The 22333-nt window shown below is 51.8% G+C and overlaps 1 protein-coding gene across 2 annotated transcripts in view; it reads left to right on the top strand.

Annotated features, from left to right (window-relative positions):
- Positions 1 to 22333, top strand: part of LOC140390178 (polypeptide N-acetylgalactosaminyltransferase 5) — an 85959-nt gene that overhangs the window by 31923 nt on the left and 31703 nt on the right. For both annotated transcript variants that reach the window (XM_072475135.1, XM_072475126.1), the window contains one exon: positions 10040 to 10175. In XM_072475135.1, coding sequence (XP_072331236.1) covers positions 10040 to 10175 — 136 coding nt within the window. The remainder of the gene's footprint in view (positions 1 to 10039; positions 10176 to 22333) is intronic.

Here is a 22333-nt window from a genome sequence, read left to right as displayed (position 1 = left end):
AAAATCGAGAAAGACGCTGCCGCTTAAGTCCGAAAAAGTCCTCAGATCTGCGCCAGACCCTTCTTCTTGGCAAAGTCCATCGCCTCTTCGGCCGATTCAGAGTTCTGGTTCTCATGGGTGACTCAGAGGCGCGCCGGGTAGAGGAACCCAAATTTCACTTTCCTCTTAAACAGGATCTCCTTCACCTGCCTGAAGCCTGCCCTCCTTCTGCCCACCTCCACACTCAGGTCCTGATAGATACACAATATGCTATTGTCCCACTTGCAGCTCCTGGTACGTTTGGCCCACTGGAGAACACACTCCTTATCCAGAAATCTGTGGAACCTCATGAACATCGCCCTTTGGGGGTCCCCCGGCCGTGGCTTCCTCACCATCGCCCTGTACGCCCTGTCCACCTCCAGTGGCCAGGGAAAAGCCCCCTCCCCCAGAAGCTTCTGGAACATATTTATCACAAAAGCGCCCGCATCAGCCCCTTCACGGAGACCAACAATTCTCAAATTCTGTCGGTGCTCACTGTTCTCCAGCTCTTCCACTTTTTCTAACAGCCTCTTCTGCTGATCCTTCAGCATCCCCACCTCCAGCTCGACCACCGTTTGGTGCTCCTGGTCCGCCAGCGCTTTCTCCAACTTCTGGATCGTCCGATCCTGGGCATCTAGTCTCCATTCCACCCGATCAATCGACTCCTTTATTGGGTCGAAACAATCTCGTTTCTGTCTGGCGAAGCACTCTTGAATGACCTGCATCAGCTCCTTCATCGATGGCTGGGCCGTCGCAGCAGGGGTCCGAACCTCGGCCATGTTAACTTCAGCAGCCACTTCTATCCAGCCCTTGCTTATCTTTCTGTTTCTTCCCTTACGGTCCCTTGGGGTTCTCCGTTCCATGCACCCACTGTGTGGATCCAGTACTTAAATGTCCGAACTTTCCAAATCAAGACTCAAAACCACAAAGAATTCGGGGAAAAAGGTCCAAAAGCCCGGCCAGAGCGGGAGCCACCAAGTATGCGAACTACTCCCTCATAGCCGCCACCGGAAGTCGCCGTATGCTTTCTTGATTACCTTCTCCACCAGTGTTGCCCCTTTCAGTGACATGTGGACCTGTACACCTAGATCTCTCTGACTGTCAAAACTCTTGAGGAATCTACCATTCACTGTATATTCCCTACCTGCATAAGAGCTTCCAAAATGCATTATCTCACATTTGTCCAGATTAAACTCCATCTGCCATCTCTCCGCCCAAATCTCCAAATGAGCTAACTCCTGCTGTATCCTCTGACAGTCCTCATCTCTATCCGCAATTCCAAAAACCTTTGTGTCGTCCGCAAACTTACTAATCAGGCCAGTTACATTTTCCTCCAAATCATTTATATATACTACGAACAGCAAAATTCCCAGCACTGATCCCTGCAGAACACCACTAGTCACAGCCCTCCGATCAGAAAAACACCCTTCCATTGCTACTCTCTGCCTTCTATGATCTCGCCAGTTCTGTATCCATCTTGCCAGCTCACCTCTGATCCCGTGTGACTTCACCTTTTGTACCAGTCTGCCATGAGGGATCTTGTCAAAGGCCTTACTGAAGGCAGTGGATATAGACAACATCCACTGCCCTACTGCATCAACCATCTTTGTGACCTCCTCAAAAAACTCTATCAAGTCAGTGAGACACGACCTCTCCTTCACAAAAAGACTTTTGAATGGACCGACCTCGTATTAAGTTGATCTTTTCTCTACACCTTGCTATAACTGTAACAATATATTCTGCAGTCTCCTTCCTTCCCCAGTTACGTTATGCGTTGTCTGTCTGGCATGCAAGAAACAATACTTTTCGCTGTATACTAATACATGTGACAATAATAAATCAAATCAAATCAAAAAAGGGCTGCCTCTCGCTAATACGTCCATTTGCTTCCGAATGGGAGTAGATCCTGTCTCAAAGAATTCTCTCCAGTAATTTCCCTATCACTGACATAAGGCTCACCGGCCTGTAGATCCCTGGATTATCCTTGCTACCCTTCTTAAACAAAGGAACAACATTGGCTATTCTCCAGTCCTCCTTGGTTTTCAAATTGAGCATGAGGCATCAGCCACATTGCATGTGGTAAATGATAGAATTGGCAATTTAACTATTCAAGTTGCAGGCCTGTCTTTTGCTCTCTTCTTTCAGTTGGCTGCAAATCTTCTCAGATCAAGACTGCAACTGTCTTCTATCTGTGATATCTCTGGGTTTAGCGAAAAGCTGGTAATTTGATCTTAAAATGATTTTCTCTTTCCTCTTCTCCAGAGCTTCAGGAAACACCCTAGTCTTGTATCCAAGCAGAAATGCTATCTCTCATTCGCATGCTTTTTATTTTTGAAACAAAGGGACAGGTTCCAGCACTACTATTTAGGAATTCATTACGATAATGCCTTTCTGTATTTTGCGAGACTTATGCATTTAGAGCCGAGAAATTTCCTGGCTTGGTGTACCCACCTCCCGGTGGGAAGTTTAAATGTTTGTTGGAGTCAGGCCCTACACATGTGGCAACAGTTCAGGGATAACTGCAAGGACTGCTGAGCATTGAGGCAGGCTGGTTAAAAAGGCTCACCGCAGTGTTCTGGAATTTCATCCCAGTGTAATATAAACAGGTCGAACCTCGAGCACTCATTCCCCCTCCCACCCACTCCCCATGTCCCATCAACCCCTTATACACTTCATGCAAACCTATTCCTCTCTACCCACCTCCATGATCCCTGGTAGCCCCTATGCCTACTTGGTGCGAACCCATGAATGCCAGCCCACCATCACATGCCTTTACATCCTCCATACCAACTTACTGGCAGTATCCATCATGGACAGACCTCAGGAACCATTCTCAGATTAAATAAAATGAGTTACAAGATCTTTTGTGACTTTGGCCAGTACCCAAGTTGTTGGTAAGATCCGGTTAAGAACCAATAACATTTTGTTTAAAGTAGGCCAAGTTTGAAATTCAAGAGGCCTACTAAGTGAAGATAGTCACAAGATTTCAAGGGTTATGAGCTTCCAAAATCAACTTTATTATACAAGATCAAAATGATAAAAACAATTTCAAATAGTTATCTTATAGTGTAACACTCAGGCTAAGGATGAGGCACTTGTGAGTTAACAAGCCAACTGTGACTGAACACATCACACTACACAATAAATGACAAATACGACCAAAATGATTCACGGATTTCTCAACAATCCATCATGGCGTTAGTCACACCGAGTGAACAAATCTTACTGAAATTCCATCTATTTCATCTTCAAAGATCCTGGGCAGGATTCTCCGGCCCCCCCTGCTGTAGTCTCTGGCGCCGTTTTTCGGGTGGGGGCGGGGTTTACGCCGCGCCGGTCGTGGGCCGTTGGCAGCGGCCCCCCGGCAATTCTCTGGGCCCCGATGGGCCGAGCGGCTGTCGTTTCCTGGCCAGTCCCGCCGGCGTGAAATGGACATGCTCCATCACAGTGGGACCTGGCTTGTAGGCCGGCTAGGTGAATCCTCAGGGGGATCCAGCCCCGGGGGGGGGGCCTCCACGGTGGCCTGGCCGACAGTTCTGTGCATGCGCCAATTCGCGCCGGCTCTTCGGCGGCGGTTGGTGTAGTGCCAACCCCTCCGGCACCAGCCGAGCCCCCGGAAGTGCGGAGGATTCCGCACCCTCCGGTCGGCCCGACGCCGGAGTGGTTCCCGCCGCTCTTGGCGCTGGCGTCGGGCCATCCGGCCAGTTGCGGGAGAATTCCGCCCCCTATTTGAAATTCTCTCCAAAAGTCATTCCAACTCGGACGGCTTCAACAGCCAACTTTGCAGGGTTTCAATCTCGCCTTCCGTGACTTTTCTTTCTTGAATTCCCGAGTACACCCAAACACTAGCTCACAAGCACAATTTCATCTTTTTGGTTGTGCCAAGCAGAACACTACTGCTCATTCAAGCAGGAAACCATGAGACCGCTGTCAACTGCCCCAGCAGCCCCGGACACACCCATACCCACCGTTGGTGCTTCCGAATTCAGATCGGCCTTCTACAGGGTCATTGGTAATTCACTCAGATCCTGCGCAGACCATCTGGCAGATGTGCTCATGGGCATCTTCAATCTCTTTCTACTCCGCTCCGAGGTGCCCACCTGCTTCAATACGACTACCATCGTACCCGTGCCAAAGAAGAACCAGGCGGTGTGCCTCAATGACTATTGACATTGATCGTAATGAAGTGCTTAGAGAGGTTGGCCATGAGGCACATCAACTCCCAGATTGCCTCGATCCACTGCAATTCACATTCCGTCACAACCGGTCTACAGCAGATGCCATATTCCTGGCCCTACATTCATCCCTGGAGCATCTCGACAACAAGCACTTTTATTTATTCAGACTCCTATTTATTGACTACAGCTCCGCCTCCAACACCATAATCCCAGCCAAGCTCACAAAGCTCCAAAACCTAGGACTTGGTTGTCACTCTGCAACTGGATCCTCGACTTTCTGACCCACAGACTACAATCCGTAAGGATAAACAACACCTCCACGATAGCCCTCAATACCGGGGGCCCGCAAGGCTGCGTACTTAACCCCAACTGTACTCCTGATACACACACGACTGCATGGCAAGATTTGGCTCCAACTCCACCTACACGTTTGCTGACGACACAACCGTAGTCGGTCGGATCTCGAACAACGATGAGTCAGAATACAGGAGGGAGACAGAGAACTCAGTGGAGTGGTGTAACGACAACAGTCTCTCCCTCAATGTCAGCAAAACTAAAGAGCTGGTCATTGACTTCAGGAAGCAAAGTATCGTACACACCCCTGCCTCCATCAACAGGCCAAGGTGGAGATGGTTGCCAGCTTCAAATGCCTAGGTGTGCACATCATTAACAATTTGTCCTGGTCCACCCACGTCAACACTATGACCAAGAAAGCACGACAGCGCCTATACTTTCTCCGGTAACTAAGAAAATTCGGCATGTCCACATTGACTCTTACCAACTTATAGGTGCACCATGGAAAGCATCCTATCTGGCTGCATCACAGTCTGGTATGGCAACTGCTTGGCCCTAGACTGTCAGAAACTACAGAGAATCGTGAACACCGCCCAGTCCATCACACCAACCCGCTTCCCATCCATTGACTCTCTTTGCACCTCCCGCTGCCTTGCGAAAGCGGGCAGCATAATCAAAGACCCCTCCCACCCGGCTTATTCACTCTTCCATTGGGCAGGAGATACAAAAGTCTGAGAACACGCACTAACAGATTCAAAATCAGCTTCTTCCCCGCTGTTACCAGACTCCTAAACAACCCTCTTATGGACGAGCTTCACACATCTCCTCTACTGAGCAGTACTACACTCCTGTATGTTTCACCTAATGCCTGTGTCTATGTATTTACATGGTAATTTTATTTTTGCCCTATGTATTTTCTTTTCATGTTTCGAATGATCTGTCTAAACTGTACACCGAACAATACTTTTCACTACCTCGGTACACGTACTGAACAAATCAATTCAATCCAAAGGGATACTTCTGCCCCCACGGACCACAGCATGGAGTCGCCTACCTTTGTCTGCCTTCATGGGTCTTATGGGCTTCTCTCTACCCATTTCATTTAAAGTCTGCTCCCTGCAGCCCTTTCTCTAACTTAGTCGCTGGTTCTCTGCGCTTTTCATTTTTCTGTTTCTGTCCCGTCTTGGTCATTTATCTGGGACATTTGCTGGCTGACTAACTCAAACTGACTGTTCACTTATCCGTGAACTGACCTAGTGGGCTATCCAAAAACTTCAAGACCGTCCTGCAGGAACAAATGTAACAAGCCGTGGAACATCCTGTACCTTAAATGTTACAATATTAATAGTCTGCTAATTTAGCACATAGAGGACACAGCAACAAATGGATTTCATAACAATATATATTACACACTTCACTATACTCTAATTAATTAAAGTTTGCTCTACATTTAGATCCCTTCAAATACTTGATCCCTGGTTAAAAACAAACATGGTAGTCTGCATCAAAGACAACTAATCCCTGAACCTGTGAACTTACTGTGATAATGACAGGTTGTTGATGCAGTCAAGCAGTAGTAATGCTATAGCAATAACTCTCAGACATTATGTCAACAAATAGCTATTGAAATTTCAAGCACAAACTTTTTTCCACTCATAACAGGCTATTTGACCACCAATCCAAATTTCTGTCATGGGCAAAGTACTATTTGTTCTTTGTGAATTATAATCCAATACATTAATTTCCTGAAGAAAGATGTGCAAATGTTTCCTCTTTTATGCCTTAGTTGAATACAGAAGCAGAACTCTCTTAAACATTCCACAAATTCCTTTTCTTGGGATCTACTACCAACCTGATTTTTCCAGTCCACCTGCATATTGAAGTCCCCCATGATTATTGTGATATTGCCTTCTTTACATACTTTCTCCATCTCCTGATTTATTTCCTGCCCCACATCCTGACGACTGCTAGGGGGCCTGTACATAACTCCCATCAGGGTCTTTTTACCTTTGTGATTTCTCTACTCTACCCACAAGAGATTTTATGCCTTCTGATCCTATATCGCTCCTTGCTATCGATTTAACTTCATTCCTTACTAACAATGCAACCCCACCCCATTTGCCCATCTGCCTGTCCTTTCGATAGGATATTTATATCCTTGGATATTTAGATCTCAGCCCTGATCCATTTGCAGCCATGTCTCTGTGATGCCCACAACATCGTGCCGGCCAATTTCAGTGTGCGCAACAAGGTTATTTACCTTATTCCGTGTACGGCGCGCATTAAGGTATAATACCCTCAGTCCTGCATTGACCATTTCCCTTCTCACACTTGTCACCTTTTTTGCTCTACCCGAGTGTGATGATCTCTTATGTTTGTTCTCTATTTCCCCTTCAGTTATGACACCTTCTAAGCTAATGCTCTGGTTCCTACCCCCCTGCCATACTAGTTTAAATCCTCCTGAGTGACACTGGCAAACAAACCTCCCAGCCAGGATATTTGTGCCCCTCGAGTTTAGATGCAACCCATCCTTCTTGTACAGGTCCCACCTGCCTCGGAAGAGATCCCAATGGTCCAGAAATCTGAAACCCTCCCTCCTACACCACTGGTTTAGCTGCACTATCGTCCTATTTCTAGCCTCACTGGCACGTGGCACAGGGAGTAATCCTGAGATTACAACCCTAGAGGTTCTGTTTTGTAGCTTATTGCCTAACTCCCTGAACGTCTGCAGGACCTCGTCGCTCTTCCTGCCTATGTCGTTAGCACCTATGTGCACTACGACCTCTGGCTGTTCACCCTCCCCCTTCAGGATGTCCTGTGTTCGTTCAGAGACATCCTGGACCCTGGCACCAGGGAGGCAACACACCATCCTAGAGTCTCTTTCACTTCCACAGAGGCACCTATCTGTGCCCTTTACTATAGAGTCCCCTGTAACTATTGCTCTCCTGCACTTTGCCCTACCCTGCTGAGCAACAGAGCCAATTGTAGTGCCACTGTTCTGGCTGTTGTTATTTCCCCCTGATCGGCTATCCCCCCCCAACAGTATCCAAAACGGTTATACCTGTTAGAGAGGGGGACAGCCACAGGGGATTCCTGCACTGACTGCGTGCCCTTTCTAGCCGCCACCCATCTGTTTGCCTGCACCTTGGTGTGGCCAAATCTCTATAACTCTTATCTATGACGCTTTTCGCCGCCTGCATGCTCCTAAGTGTATCCAACTGCTGGTCCAACCGAACCACGTGGTCTGTGAGGAGCTGCCATTGGTTACACTTGCTGCAGATGTAGTCGACCAGAATGCTGGAAGCATCACAGATCTGCCACATCTCACAGTCACAGCACTGCACCCCGCTGAGTGACATTTAAGCACTAGTTAATTAATTTAAAATAAATACTTAAATTATTGTTAGATTAAGTTACAATTAACTATATGGCCCTGGTGCTAGATTCTTAATGTAAAGTTAAAAGCTAAATACTAATCTCTGCCCTCAGGTTTAATTACTCCTCTACCTAGTTAATTAATACGTTTTAATTAGTTTTTCTCAATGTTTTCTTTCTCAAATTTAACAGATTCCCTACCAGCCAATCCGGTCACAGCTTTACTATGATGTCACTTCAGTTTTTCCCCCCCACAATTTGAAAAGATATTTGTATCACTCCCCTTCCCAGGATGCACTCTGAATCTCTCCCTGCAGATCACCAGTTACAAAGCCAGAAGAAAGAAAACAAAACGAAAAGGGGAAAACTCACCTTGTCCCACTCTGCACCAAATTACCACACTGTTCCAAATTACCAAGTTCCAATCCTCATTCTGGCTCTCTCAGTCACTCAGGCTGTCTCGATTTCACGTGCGCAAAGCTTACTGAGTGTGCGCTTTATGCCTCTCTTATATAAGAACAAACAAAGAACAAAGAAATGTACAGCACAGGAACAGGCCCTTCGGCCCTCCAAGCCCGTGCCGACCATACTGCCCGACTAAACTACAATCTTCTACACTTCCTGGGTCCGTATCCTTCTATTCCCATCCTATTCATATATTTGTCAAGATGTCCCTTGAATGTCCCTATCGTCCCTGCTTCCACTACCTCCTCCGGTAGTGAGTTCCAGGCGCCCACTACCCTCTGCGTAAAAAACTTGCCTCGTACATCTACTCTAAACTTTGCCCCTCTCACCTTAAACCTATGCCCCCTAGTAATTGACCCCTCTACCCTGGGGAAAAGCCTCTGACTATCCACTCTGTCTATGCCCCTCATAATTTTGTATACCTCTATCAGGTCGCCCCTCAACCTCCTTCGTTCCAGTGAGAACAAACCGAGTTTATTCAATCGCCCCTCATAGCTTATGCCCTCCATACCAGGCAACATTCTGGTAAATCTCTTCTGCACCCTCTCTAAAGCCTCCACATCCTTCTGGTAGTGTGGCGACCAGAATTGAACACTATACTCCAAGTGTGGCCTAACTAAGGTTCTATACAGCTGCAACATGACTTGCCAATTCTTATACTCAATGCCCCGGCCAATGAAGGCAAGCATGCCGTATGCCTTCTTGACTACCTTCTCCACCTGTGTTGCCCCTTTCAATGACCTGTGGACCTGTACTCCTAGATCTCTTTGACTTTCAATACTCTTGAGGGTTCTACCATTCACTGTATATTCCCTACCTGCATTAGCCCTTCCAAAATGCATTACCTCACTTTTGTCCGGATTAAACTCCATCTGCCATCTCTCCGCCCAGCTATAGAACCCAGCTAAACTCAGATGACTCACACTGCTTAAGTTTGAAGCAGAAGAATGCAATTTACATCTTTTGCCTCTAATCATGCTTCAGGTGACTGACAGATAACTGCCATTCAGCAATTAAAGCAATTCTCAAACATGCACTGAGAGCGTTGTTTCATTTTATTGTAATAAAGATATATAATAAGTAGTAGCACGACCCTTTTAACTGGCGTGCTCTTGGCTGTCCATGTGATTGTCTTGGGTCCTATCATGCGGGGCACGTGAACCCCGACCAAAGAGGGAAAAGCAGAGAACCCTGGGAGCGGGGTTTTAGCCAGAGTGCGCCTTGGAGCCAGAGTGTTAACATCTATATTGGAGACTCTGTGCCTGTACATAAGTTACCCTTGTTAGTTGCCAATAAACACTTTGTTCCTTACTACTGTCTACTGGGTACTGCCTCGAGCCACCACATTATAGAAATGGAAATTTATTGAAATTCACAGCATGCCTGATTAAACTGACATATTAAAATTGTGAGTAAGCTTTTTGAATATTACACTATAGTTATTTTTTGAGCTGTTGATCTTTTTTGTATTTTCAGCGGACCAAGGGAAATTCTGAAGAATTTCTTAGCTGTATTCTGTTTGAAGGTTAATGCTTTTTACAGCCCCAGTTTCTCTCATGTCCACTAACTGCTGTGTTGAGCACTTCTTGAACAAAATGTTCTTGAGTTGATTGTTCCGAAATCATTTGTCTATTAGCAAGACCTGAAAACATTGAGTGCTGTAGTAATTTAATCAAGGATGGAGCTAACAAGTCCCTTTTCATTTCTAGGTGATGTGCTGACGTTTTTGGATTCCCATGTTGAATGCAATGTTGGCTGGCTAGAACCACTCTTGGAAATAATCCATTCAAAGCGAACAAAAGTAGCATGCCCTGTGATTGAAGTTATTAGTGATGAGGATATGAGGTACTATTACACAATTCTGTTTGGCACAAATCTGGATCATTAAAGTTACTTTAGCTTGGTTTGGATGTCTAACTTTAGCAGAATTACTAGTAGAGTATTACACTGGGAATTTGTTTTAAAATTTGTTCTTGGGACATGGGCATCGCAGGCTGTGCCAGCATTTATTGCCCATCCGTAATTGCCCTTGAGGGGGCAGTTGAGAGTCAACCACATCGCTGTGGGTCTGAAGTCACATGTAGGCCAGACCAGGTAAGGATGGCAGATTTCCTTCCCCAAAGACATTAGTGAACCAGATGGCTTTTTATGATAACTGACAATGGTTTCAAGGTCATCATTCGACTTTTAATTCCAGATTTTTATTTAATTCAAATTTCACCATCTACAGTGGCGGGACTTGAACCTCTGGGTCTCTAGTTTACTAGTCCAGTGACAATACCACTACACCTCCCCTGCCTCAGGTGTTCTTTCAATTGACTACTGTAATTTTGACAGAGTATGAGATAAGGCCCTGGAAAAATGCCTAAATGGGGCTACTAAAGTTTCATGTACTGATCAGGAATGTCCAAAGTAAGTTCTCTGTATTCAGTTAATGTAACAAAGTATTTGTGTGATTGGACCTCATCCCTAACTTCTATCCAACCTTGGGTTGATCCCTGTGGGCATGGTCTAGCCATGGCTGTGATGCCAGATGGGACGTGAAATAGTATCCATCTAGTAGAAACAGATGTATGTTTGTATTTTCAAAGAACAAAGAAAAGTACAGCACAGGAACAGGCTCGTCGGCCCTCCAAGCCTGTGCTGACCATGCTTCCCGTCTAAACTAAAATCTTCTACGCTTGCAGGGTCCTTATCCCTCTATTCCCAGCCTATTTGTCAAGACGTCCTTTAAAAGTCACTATCGTCCCTGCTTCCACCACCCACTCCGGCAGCGGGTTCCAGGCACCCACTACCCTCTGTGTAAAAAAAAAAACAAACGTGCCTCGTACATCTCTAAACTTTGCCCTTCGCACCTTAAAGTTATGCCCCCTAGTAATTGACCCCTCTACCCTGGGAAAAAGCCTCTGACTATTCACTCTGCCTATGCCCCACATAATTTTGTAAATCTCTTATCAAGTCGCCCCTCAACCTCCGACGTTCCAGTGAGAACAAACCGAGTTTATTCAACCTCTCCTCATAGCTAATGCCCTCCATACCAGGCAACATCCTGATAAATCTCTTCTGCACCCTCTCTAAAACCTCCACATCCTTCTGGTAGTGTGGCAACCAGAATTGAACACTATACTCCAAGTGTGGCCTAACTAAGGTTCTATACAGCTGCAACATGATTTGCCAGTTTTTATACTCAATGCCCCGGCCAATGAAGGCAGGCATGCCATATGCCTTCTTGACTACCTTCTCCGCCTGTGTTGCCACTTTCAGTGACCTGTGAACCTGTACACCTAGATCTCTATGACTATCAATACTCTTGAGGGTTCTACCATTCACTGTATATTGCCTACCTGTATTAGATCTTCCAAAATGCATTACCTCACATTTGTCTGGATTAAACTCCATCTGCCATCTCTCCGCCCAAGTCTCCAAACGAGCTAACTCCTGCTGTACAGTCTGACAGTCCTCATCGTTATCCGCAATTCCAAAAACCTTTGTGTCGTCCGCAAACTTACTTATCAAACCAGTTACGTTTTCCTCCAAATCATTTATATATACTATGAACAGCAAAGGTCCCAGCACTGATCCCTGCGGAACACCACTAGTCACAGCCCTCCAATCAGAAAAGCACCCTTCCATTGCTACTCTCTGCCTTCTGTGACCCAGCCAGTTCTGTATCCATCTTGCCAGCTTACCTCTGATTCCGTGTGACCACACCTTTTGTACCAGTCACCAGGAGGGACCTTGTCAAAGGCCTTCCTGAAGTCCATATAGACAACATCCAAAGCCTTACCTGCATCAATCATCTTTGTGACCTCCTCGAAAAACTCTATCAAGTTAGTGACACTCATTTTACTAAAGTTATTTTCCTTCCAGCTAAGGTCCATATACTTCTTACCAGTATTTGTTTCCAAAGTTAAATGTACTTTATAACAAAGGAAATAATGTGTGGGATTCTCCAGTTCCTAGCTGCGTGTTCCTTGGCCGCACGCAGTTTGCTGACGGGAATTCTATCTTCCTGCTGCTTGTCAATGGGATTTCCGATTGTAACCAAATCATGGCGCCGCAAAGCCCGCTGGTGGGGATGCGCTCCTGGCGGGAAAAGTGAATTGCAACAAGTGAATCTTCAACAGCAACGTGCCATTATAGATTTTGAACCATTCAAAGGCGCTTCGTAAAGTTTGACACCAAACCACAGAAGGAGATAAAACAAGAAACTGTAAACCAGTTATCAGCAATTTCAATAGCGGGTAAAATACGCGAATGTATTATTGGGATGTGGTTGTTTAGAGGGGTAGCATAATAGGAACCAGTAAATGTAGTGTATTTAGATTTTTCTAACAGCATTTGATAAAGTGCACACGTGCGGTTATTACACAAAATGAGGGTTTATGAGATTGAGGGTTGGTTAATTAACAAGACAGAGTCATGATAAACCGGTCATTTTCAGCTTAGCAAGTTTTAATAATTAAGATCCAACAAGAATCAGTGATGGGACTCAGCCATTTACCATCTGTATCAACGACCTAGATGAGAGGACCTAGTGTAACTCATCTAAGTTTCTTAATTATATGAAGTTCAGTGGGAAAGTAAGTTGCGAAGAGGGCGTAGAGAGATTGCAAAATGACGCAGACAATTTAAATGAATGGACAAAAATAAAATAATACTGCCACAATTCCAGACCACCGTGGGTTGCTCTGCCCTTTGGGAAATGACTGGTTGTGATTTAACTTGAGCGTCACACTCCTCAAGTGAGGGGCAAGACTGAGAAGGCAGAATAACTTCGGCCGGTAAAGGAATTGAGCCCATGCTGTTGGCATCGCTCCGCGTCACAAACCAACTGTTCAGCCAACTGAGCTAACCGACCCCCAAGATTCCTTCAGCAGGTATTTGTCCCATGAGGAGAGATTTAGTAGACTTTACCTATATTCCTTAGAATTGAATGAGAGGTAATCTCATAGAAAGATAAAGGGGGTGATTCTCCGATCGCGGGACTAAATGCCTGCACTGTCGTGAACGGCGTTGCGTTTCACGACGGCGCGAAACGGCCCCCGCCGCGACCGATTCAGGCGCAGAAAAGGGGCCAGCAGCGGCGCCACGAGAAACACGGTGGGCGTTGCGCAGGACCTGTGTCGTCATCGCGTGACGCCAGGATGACGACGCGCCGTGTCATAGGAAGTGCGCGATCGGCACACAGGCACCGAGGTCAGAGATGGCTGAGCCCCGCTCCCCGCTTCCGGGACAGCGACCCGTAGGCACTGCTAGACGCAGTGGAGGAGCGCAGGGCCATCCTCTTCCCCAGACGTAGCCACCGGCAGCCGTGCAGCACTGTGAGGCGAGGATGGGGAGAGGTTGGAATGGCGGTCAGCGCTGTGGGGCACATCCCCTGCACGGGAGACCAGTGCAGGAAGTAACTGCACGACCTCCCGAGGGCAGCGAGGGTAAGTACCCTGATACTCTTTCCCCCGCCCCCCCAGGGGAGGGTGGGGCCCCACATTCCACCCGGGACTCATGGAACCCCCCCCCCCCCCCCCCCCCCCCACCCCGTGGGCAGGTGCCATGGCGTGGGTCCGAGTGTCCACACCTCATGATAATGGTGCTTACATGTGTGCGTCCAGCTGATGACCGCCTAACCCTGAGTTTCATCCCCCACCCCCAGGGCAAGACTGCTCACAACCACAGGCAGCGTTCAAGAACCGGAGGGGGGGTCACCTGAGCTGCACTCCCTTACCGTCTACGAGCAGAGGGCCCTGGACCTTGCTGGGGGAGCCGCCAGCCGGGAGGTAGCGCCATGCCAGGTCGAAAGCGCAGCACCAAGTGAGAGTCCACCCCCTCGCATTCCACCCCCCCCCCCCTCACACCCCACCGCCTGACACTGCGCCACCTCCACAGTCCACACCCTCACACCCCACCGCCTGACACTGCGCCACCGTCACAGTCCACACCACCGCCTGACACTGCACCACCCCCACAGTCCACACCCTCACACTGCCCCCTCCACCCCCTCAAATACGACCCTGGGTGTCTAACAAAATGTGCCTTATTGTGTTCTCCAGAGCCAGAAGAGCACTGTCGTGGAACTGCTCGGTTACCCCGCCGCCGTCCAGCTCCAACCACTTCCAGCCTCAGGGACGCACGGGACAGAGGGGAAGGATCTCGGGCAGGAGGGCCCTCCTCTGAGGCCGGGCCACCGAAGGGTGCCGCACAGAGGACAGACAGATGTCTGGACGGACAGTCATGACACACATGACAGTGAGATGGAGGAGGAGAGTACAGCGAGCCAGGACAGTGACGATGACAGGACAGCTCCTCAGGACAGTGACGCACAGAGGACGTTGCGACAGACGAGGCACAGGGGTACGGCACCTAGCATGGGCCGTGGACTGAATGCACCGGGCCAAGGTTCGAGCCAGGAAACCCCAGACCTTGGGACAGACGAGGACCTAGCAGCCGCGGCACTGCTGTCACCCACCACTTCAACCATCGCAGACACACTCACCTCGGTTGGGCAAGTAAGTGACGAGGCCGCTGGTTCACTGACTGGTGTGCACCATACAGCCGAACCGGTACAGCAGGTGTAGGTAGGAGCAGCCGAGGGGCTGGATGGTCGGAGGGCAGCCCAGGCCCAGCACCCAGCTGCCGCCCAGACGGTTCCCGGGTTCCTGGGCCTTCCAGACCCACCCACCGACCCGATGCATTTGCAACCCCAGGGACCAGACAACAGGATGACGGCTGTCTGCCGGCAACTGCAGACGCAACTGGAGGAGTCCATCCGCGTCCACGAGCAGGGAGTGGTGCCGGTCATGGCTGCCACCCAGGCTGACAACGCACGGATGGCGTCCGCGATGGGGGCAACGGTTTCGGCCATGGGTCAGGTTCTTCAAGGTGTGGGTCTCCGTGTGCATGCGTCATCCGTGGCCCACGGCAGGGCTGCCCTCTCACATGTCCCAGAGCCAGCTGGACATTGCCGCCGGGGTCTGGCCCAGTCTCAGCAGGCCATCGCTGAGAGCATCGGCGGCCTTGCCCATGTGATGGATGGCGTCGCACTGTCCCAGCGGGAGGTGGCGCAGTCCCTCAGCTCCATCGCCGGGAACGTTCAGACCCTGGTCGATTCCACAGCGGGCCTCCAGGACTAGCAGCGCCAGGTGTCGGTGGTGCAATGGGGCTTGCCTCCGCGCGCACCACCGTCCCATAGAGAGGCCCGGGGGCCCCCGGGCTCCCCAGGGGAGGAGGAGGTTCCGGTGCCTGTCCCGGTTTCCCCAGCAAAGGAGGGACCGGAACACTCGGACTCCCCCCGTTATGTCCCTGGTGCATCTGGTGGGCAGTGGGCAGAGGAGGGTGGCAACACTCCATCCAGCATGCCCGCCGAGCAGCCTGGCCCATCCAGGCCGGTCCACCCCAGGAAACGCGTGCCGGCGGGGAGCCACGTCAAAGGGCAGGATTCTCAGCTGTCCGCCTCCACTCCTGCTGTACCATCTGGGGAAACACCTAGACTTGTGGTAGAGCCCGTAAAGCCAAAAGGTTAGACACGTAGTAAGTTGGCAAGGGTGCAGGGCACAGATTAGTAATAGGGGCTAGGGCACTTGTCTTTCAATGTCACTATTAAAGTTGTTACACCAAACCTAGATGCGTCTGTTCTTTGTCCGGTGCCTGCGGGGGTCGTGAGGGGGCCCGGTGACGATGGTGTTCGAAATGCATTACAAGGGTGAGGCCAGGTGTGGCCCCCCCCCCCCAACCCCAAGCATGCCGTCATCCCCAGCGCTCCGATGCCCGCAGCCCCACATGGACATGTGATGGAGTGTCCGTGATGCATAGAGGGGACACCGAGGTGGGGGGGGTTCCGATATGGCCATGAGTCAGATATTCAGTCGCGATCCGTAGCTCACAGCTCATCGCAGAGCGGGTTGTCATCATCCAACATGGCACTGTTCACACCCGCTGATGGAAGTACATGTGTGACGAGATTAACGATGTGCCGCAGGTGTAGTGTTGCGTGAGAGCGGTGCTGTGGGTGGTAGGGTTGTGCGATTGTGGTGGGGGGGGGGGGGGGGGGGGTGCTGCTGCTGGATGGTGCCTTTGTGCGCGATTGATGGTGCGAGTGCCCTGCACAATGATGCCCTCCCCTTAGTGTGCGAAACGTGCATCGATCAACACCTCGTGTGCTCGCTATCCCAGCCGGTGGCGTAGTGCGGCCTCCCGGCCATATCCCGCACCCCGGTGGTGTCTGTGCCCCGCCGCCCTCCCATCCTCCGCATCCTCATTTTCAGAGGCGTCGCCCTCATCGGGCTCACCTGGTTCATCCTCTGCCATGACATTGTCCCTCTGTTATGCAATGTTGTGCAGAACGCAGCATGCGACAAAGATTCTTCCGAACCTGTCGGGGTCGTACTGCAGAGCGCCTCCAGAGCGGTCCAGGCACCGGAATCTCATCTTGAGGAGGCCGAAGCACCTCTCCACGACATCCCTGGTTGCAGCATGGGCCTCATTGTAGCGGGTCTCCGCGTTGGTCTGTGGCCTCCGTATAGGCGTCATCAGCCACGGCCGCAACGGATAACTCCTGTCGCCCAGCAACCAGTCCCTCATTCGGGGGGGGTGTGACCCTCGAATATTGCGGGTATGAAGCACTGCGCCAGTATGAAGGCGTCATGCACGCTGCCCGGGTATTAGGCGCACACGTGCATTATTCGCATTTGATGGTCGCAGACCACCTGTACATTCATTGAGTAGTTCCCTTCCTGTTCAGGAAGGCGTCCCTGTTCTCCGACGGTGCACGCAGGTTGACGTGCACCTCATCAACGACGCCTTGGACCATCGGGATCCCGTCCACTGCGCCGAATTCCGCTGCCCTGGCAGCCTGGTGTGCGTGGTCCTCCTGGAAATCTGTGTCTTCCCGCGACGGCATATAGGCTGTTGGTAACAGCCTGGATGCACTGGTGCACCGATATCTGAGAGATTCCACATAGCTTGGCGCCTGGAAGGAGCCCGTCGCAAAAGAATTGGGGGCAACCGTGACCTTCACTCTCATAAGTATGGCATGTCCTCCCCCGTTCCACGTGGTGCCAGGTGCGCCATTTGGTGGCATACATGTCCCACCATCTCACGGCTCAATCTGAGTCTCCTCCTGGATGCCGCTCCGTTAGGACCCCGAAAGAAATGCGGTCCCGGTACACACGAAGCCGCATAGGACGCCTCCGCCGCCTTGGCACGACCACCTGCTCGTGCTCCTCCCCTGGTACCTCATCAGGATCTGAGCCGTCGAACTCTTCCTGGCCGACGACGTGGGGGTAATTTTCACACTCCACCTCCTCTTGGACCTGTTGGGCCCGAGGGCCTGCAGCAGGAGCGCGTGGCACGGGGCCCTCTGCAGCCACTCCCTCTGCAGCATCCTCACTGAGCCGCCTTGGTCGCCTGCGCCGAATGTCAATCTGCATGGCAGCTGCTGCCGCCACGGCGGCAAACATTGATGGCTGTTGTGCAAACATCACGAACTTGAAGGGGGGGGGATTTGGGAGGGAGAGGCAACGACATTTGTTAGGAGGGCACTTTGGCACGTAGGCAGCCAGGGCCCTATCCATGAATGGGTGCCCCGGCTGCCTGGTCACGGTTCATTCACGCAAGCACCGTTACACCTGGCCACAGTATCCTTTTCCCGCACCTCCTCATTGCTGCGTCAGCGGCCACAGCCCTTCACCATGGCATCGAATTGGAAGGGTGTCTTTGCCACCTTGCCATGGCACTCCAGCTGGGGTCTCGGTCCCGCGGGTACCCGTGGAGGCCCTCCCACCCCACCCGACAGGATGGTGGCATCATTTTCACCAACCCCTCCCCCTTCCCCTTCTCCTTCCCCCACCCCCTTCCCTCTACCCCTTCACCTTCCCCTTCCCACTTCTCCTTCCCCTTCCCCCTCCCCTCCCCTTCTCCTTCCCCCTCCCCTTCTCCTTCCCCCTCCCCTTCTCCTTCCCCCTCCCCTTCTCCTTCCCCCTCCCCTCTCCTTCCCCCTCCCCTTCTCCTTCCCCTTCTCCTTCCCCCTCCCCTTCTCCTTCCCCCTCCCCTTCTCCTTCCCCCTCCCCTTCTCCTTCCCCCTCCCCTTCTCCTTCCCCCTCCCCCGTTCTCCTTTTCCTTCCCCCTCCCCCGTTCTCCTTTTCCTTCCTCCTCCCCTGTTCTCCTTTCCCCTTCTCCTTCCCCCTCCCCTTCTCCTTCCCCCTCCCCTACCCCTACCCCTTCTCCATCCCCCACCCCTCCCCTTCTCCTCCCCCCACCCCCTTCCCCACCCCTCCCCCTTCTCCTTCCCCCTCCCCTTCTCCTTCCCCCTCCCCTTCTCCTTCCCCCTCCCCCGTTCTCCTTTTCCTTCCCCCTCCCCTTCCTCCTTTTCCTCTCCTCCCCTGTTCTCCTTCCCTTCTCCTTCCCCCCCCTTCTCCTTCCCCCTCCCTTCTTCCCCCTCCCCTACCCCTACCCCTTCTCCATCCCCCACCCCTCCCCTACTCCTCCCCCACCCCTCCCCTTCTCCTCCCCACCCCCTTGCCCCACCCCTCCCCCTTCTCCATCCCCCACCCCTCCCCCTTCTCCATCCCCCACCCCTCCCCCTTCTCCTACCCCCTCCACTCCCCCTCCACCTACCCCTCCCCCACTCCCCTCCACTCTACTCCTTCCCCCACCCCTTCTCCTTCTTCCCTTTCCCCTTCTCCTTCCCTTCTCCTTCCCCCCTTCTCCTTCCCCCCTTCTCCTTCCCCCTTCTCCTTCCCCCTTCTCCTTCCCCCTTCTCCTTCCCCCTTCTCCTTCCCCGTCTCCTTCCCCCTTCTCCTCCCCCCTTCTCTCCCCCCTTCTCCTCCCCCCTTCTCCTCCCCCCTTCTCCTCCCCCCTTCTCCTCCCTTCTCCTCCCCCCTTCTCCTCCCCCCCTTCTCCCCCCTTCTCCTTCCCCCCTTCTCCTTCCCCCCTTCTCCTTCCCCCCTTCTCCTTCCCCCTTCTCCTTCCCCCTTCTCCTTCCCCCCTTCTCCTTCCCCCCCTTCTCCTTCCCCTTCCCCTCCCCCTCCCTTCCCCTCCCCTCCCCTTCCTTCCCCTCCCCCTCCCCTTCCCTTCCCCTCCCCCTTCCCTTCCCCTCCCCCTTCCCTTCCCCTCCCCTTCCCCTCCCCCTTCCCCTCCCCCTTCCCCTCCCCCTTCCCCTCCCCCCTTCCCCTCCCCCCTTCCCCTCCCCCCTTCCCTCCCCCCTTCCCCTCCCCCCTTCCCCCTCCCCCTTCCCTCCCCCCTTCCCTTCCCCTCCCCCTTCCCCTCCCCCTTCCCTCCCCCTTCCCCTTCCCCTCCTACACCCCTCCCCTTTTCCTTCCCCTTCCCCTCCCCCTCCCCACCCCTCCCCTTTTCCTTCCCCTTCTCCTTCCCCCTCCCTCTACTCCGTCCTCCCCTCCCCTCTACTCCTTCCCCCACCCCCTCCCCTCTACTCCTTCCCCACCCCCTCCCCTCTACTCCTTCCCCCTTCTCCTTCCCCCCCTTCTCCTTCCCCCCTTCTCCTTCCCCCCCCTTCTCCTTCCCCCCCCCTTCTCCTTCCCCCCCCTTCTCCTTCCCCCCCCTTCTCCTTCCCCCCCCCTTCTCCTTCCCCCCCCTTCTCCTTCCCCCCCCTTCTCCTTCCCCCCTTCACCTTCCCCTCCCCCCCCTTCTCCTTCCCCCTCCCCCCTTCTCCTTCCTCCTCCCCCCTTCTCCTTCCTCCTCCCCCTTCCCTCTACTCCTTTCCATACCCCATCCTCCTTAGCCCTGTCCTCACCTCCCCCAACCACTCCTCCCCCAAACCCCCCACCCCCCATGGGGGATCGCGGCATACGCTTCAGAGAGCCCTCCTCTCTCCACCCCCCCCCCCCCCCCCCCACCATCACTGGCCGTTCACGCAGCTTCCTGCTTCCTGGGATGGGCTTGCCCACTCACCTCCCTCATCTACATCGTGTCAGCCAGCACGACTGGCTGACAAATTTATTTAGTAGGGGTGAACGGCGAAGGCGTGACCTGGGCTCACGCTGTTGGGACTTCGGCCCATCTATTGCTTGCTCGGCAGATTCTCCAGCATGCGCGGCGCCGACCTCGATGACGCAGTTCTCGCCGGTTGGGAGAATGGCTGAATGGCGTCGGACCGGCGTCGCGAGAAAAAGTGTCATGCTCAGCGATTCTCCCAGACGCCATAGCATGGGAGAATCGCCCCCATAAAATTATACGGGTAGATGCTGGGAAGATGTTTCGAGTACTGGGGATCATATTCTCAGAATAAGGGGTCCTCTGACGATTAGAACTGATGTTCCTCAGATGGTTGTGGATATTTGACATTCTGTACCCAAGAGAGCAATGGATGCTCTATATTCAACACGGGATCAATAGATTGGTGGATATTAAGGGATATGGGGTAATGCAGGAACGTGGAGTTGAGGCAGAAGATGGAACACGATTATATTGAATGATGGAGCAGGCTTGAGGATCAAGTGACATATTTCTGCTCCTGTTTCATATGTCCTTATCTTGGAGAATTGTAAGTTTGGGGGAGGATACAATGAGAAGGAAGGGCAAGACTGAAGAGATCTGTAAATAAGGATGCAAAGTTTAAAAACAAGGTTTTGTTCGAGCACAAGCCAATGCAGGTCCTTGCATCTATTGGGTGATGGATGTTTGGGACTTGATGCGAGTTAAGAAACAGATGACCGTTTTGGATGAGTTCAGCTTTATGGAGGGTGAAAGACAGAAAAACATTGAGGATACCATTGGAATAGTCAAGGCATGGATTAGGAACAATATAAAATAAAGACATCCATCAATCAAGGTCACCAGCCCTGCCAGGGAGACAGTTACCACAAAGTGAGTGTGAGCTTGCTGCATAAGAGGACGGGGCAACAGTGCCGGAAAAAGATTAACAACCTTCTTCATGCAGACAGGGTAAGTCTGCCTCCTGATGTATTCCACTGTACCCCTCTGTACACCCTTCACATCTTCACGGTGATCTCTCACCCAGCCACCTCATGGATTTCCAACACTTCTCTTGGCAATAACCTCTCGCCACACCTACTCCCATGTTCCCCCCCAATGGATAATCTGCTCCTCATATCCCCGCTCTCACGGATGTCAGTGTTCGCTACCATCTGACTTGGCAGGACTCCCTCCTACACTCTCCCTACTTGTCTCAGTGCAGGACATACCTGAGTACAATGAGCATGAGCAGCCGCAGCCTGTCAGAGTCAGGCCCGAGCTGAGATGCCGAACGCCCTTTGGGGTGAGAGCCCTTGATCTAGTAGGCGATTAGCAGGACCATACCTGTGCAGAGACTGAAGTGGGGGCAGCAGACAAAAATAGGAACCTTCAAGACATGCAGCCACAGTGCATGCAGCCATGATGCAAGCCTCAAGTGAGTTAACTTTCTCCCATCATTTATCCCCCCGTGATGCGGTGATGCCAACTTGTTTCCCTTGCAGGTCAATCAGTTGGCCAACCTGGATTATCCTTGTGCCCTCTGGGCACCACAAACTCGAGCAGCTCCAAGATGACATCTCTGAGACCAGCATTGAGGAGAAGATGTCACAGCTGTCACCTGCACTCTACAGCAGCCAGATACTCCCACCTTGGTTGGATTTATTAGCAGGCAGGCTTTTGGTCACTGACTGGTCAGGACCTCACAGCTGAAGATCTACAGCAGATGGAGGAAGGAATGTCCCAGGAAACCGGCACTCTGAGGGATGCTGGAGCCCAAGACTCAGCTGAGCCTCTTGCTGATGGTATGCCCCTGGGTCCGGTCGTCCCAAAGCCACTGGAACTACAAAAGCAGAGTCGCAAGCATTCGGAATAGATGACAGCATCCCTCATCGGACTGCAAGACTGACTGGAGGAACCCCATCACCTTCTGTCTGAGGAGATGGTGGCGTCACTCCCAATGCGACGAGGCCAACACTCCGAAGGTGGCGTCCGCAGTGGAGACCTTGGCGCAAGATGTGCACTCCATGGCAGGGGATGCCCACTCCATGGTTCAGCTCATGCACTCCATGGAGTGG

This window comes from Scyliorhinus torazame, chromosome 2 (assembly GCF_047496885.1).
Source record: "Scyliorhinus torazame isolate Kashiwa2021f chromosome 2, sScyTor2.1, whole genome shotgun sequence".
NCBI lineage: Eukaryota > Metazoa > Chordata > Chondrichthyes > Carcharhiniformes > Scyliorhinidae > Scyliorhinus > Scyliorhinus torazame.
The sequence above is the reverse complement of the archived record's forward strand: the minus strand, read 5'-3'. Positions and strand labels throughout refer to the sequence as shown.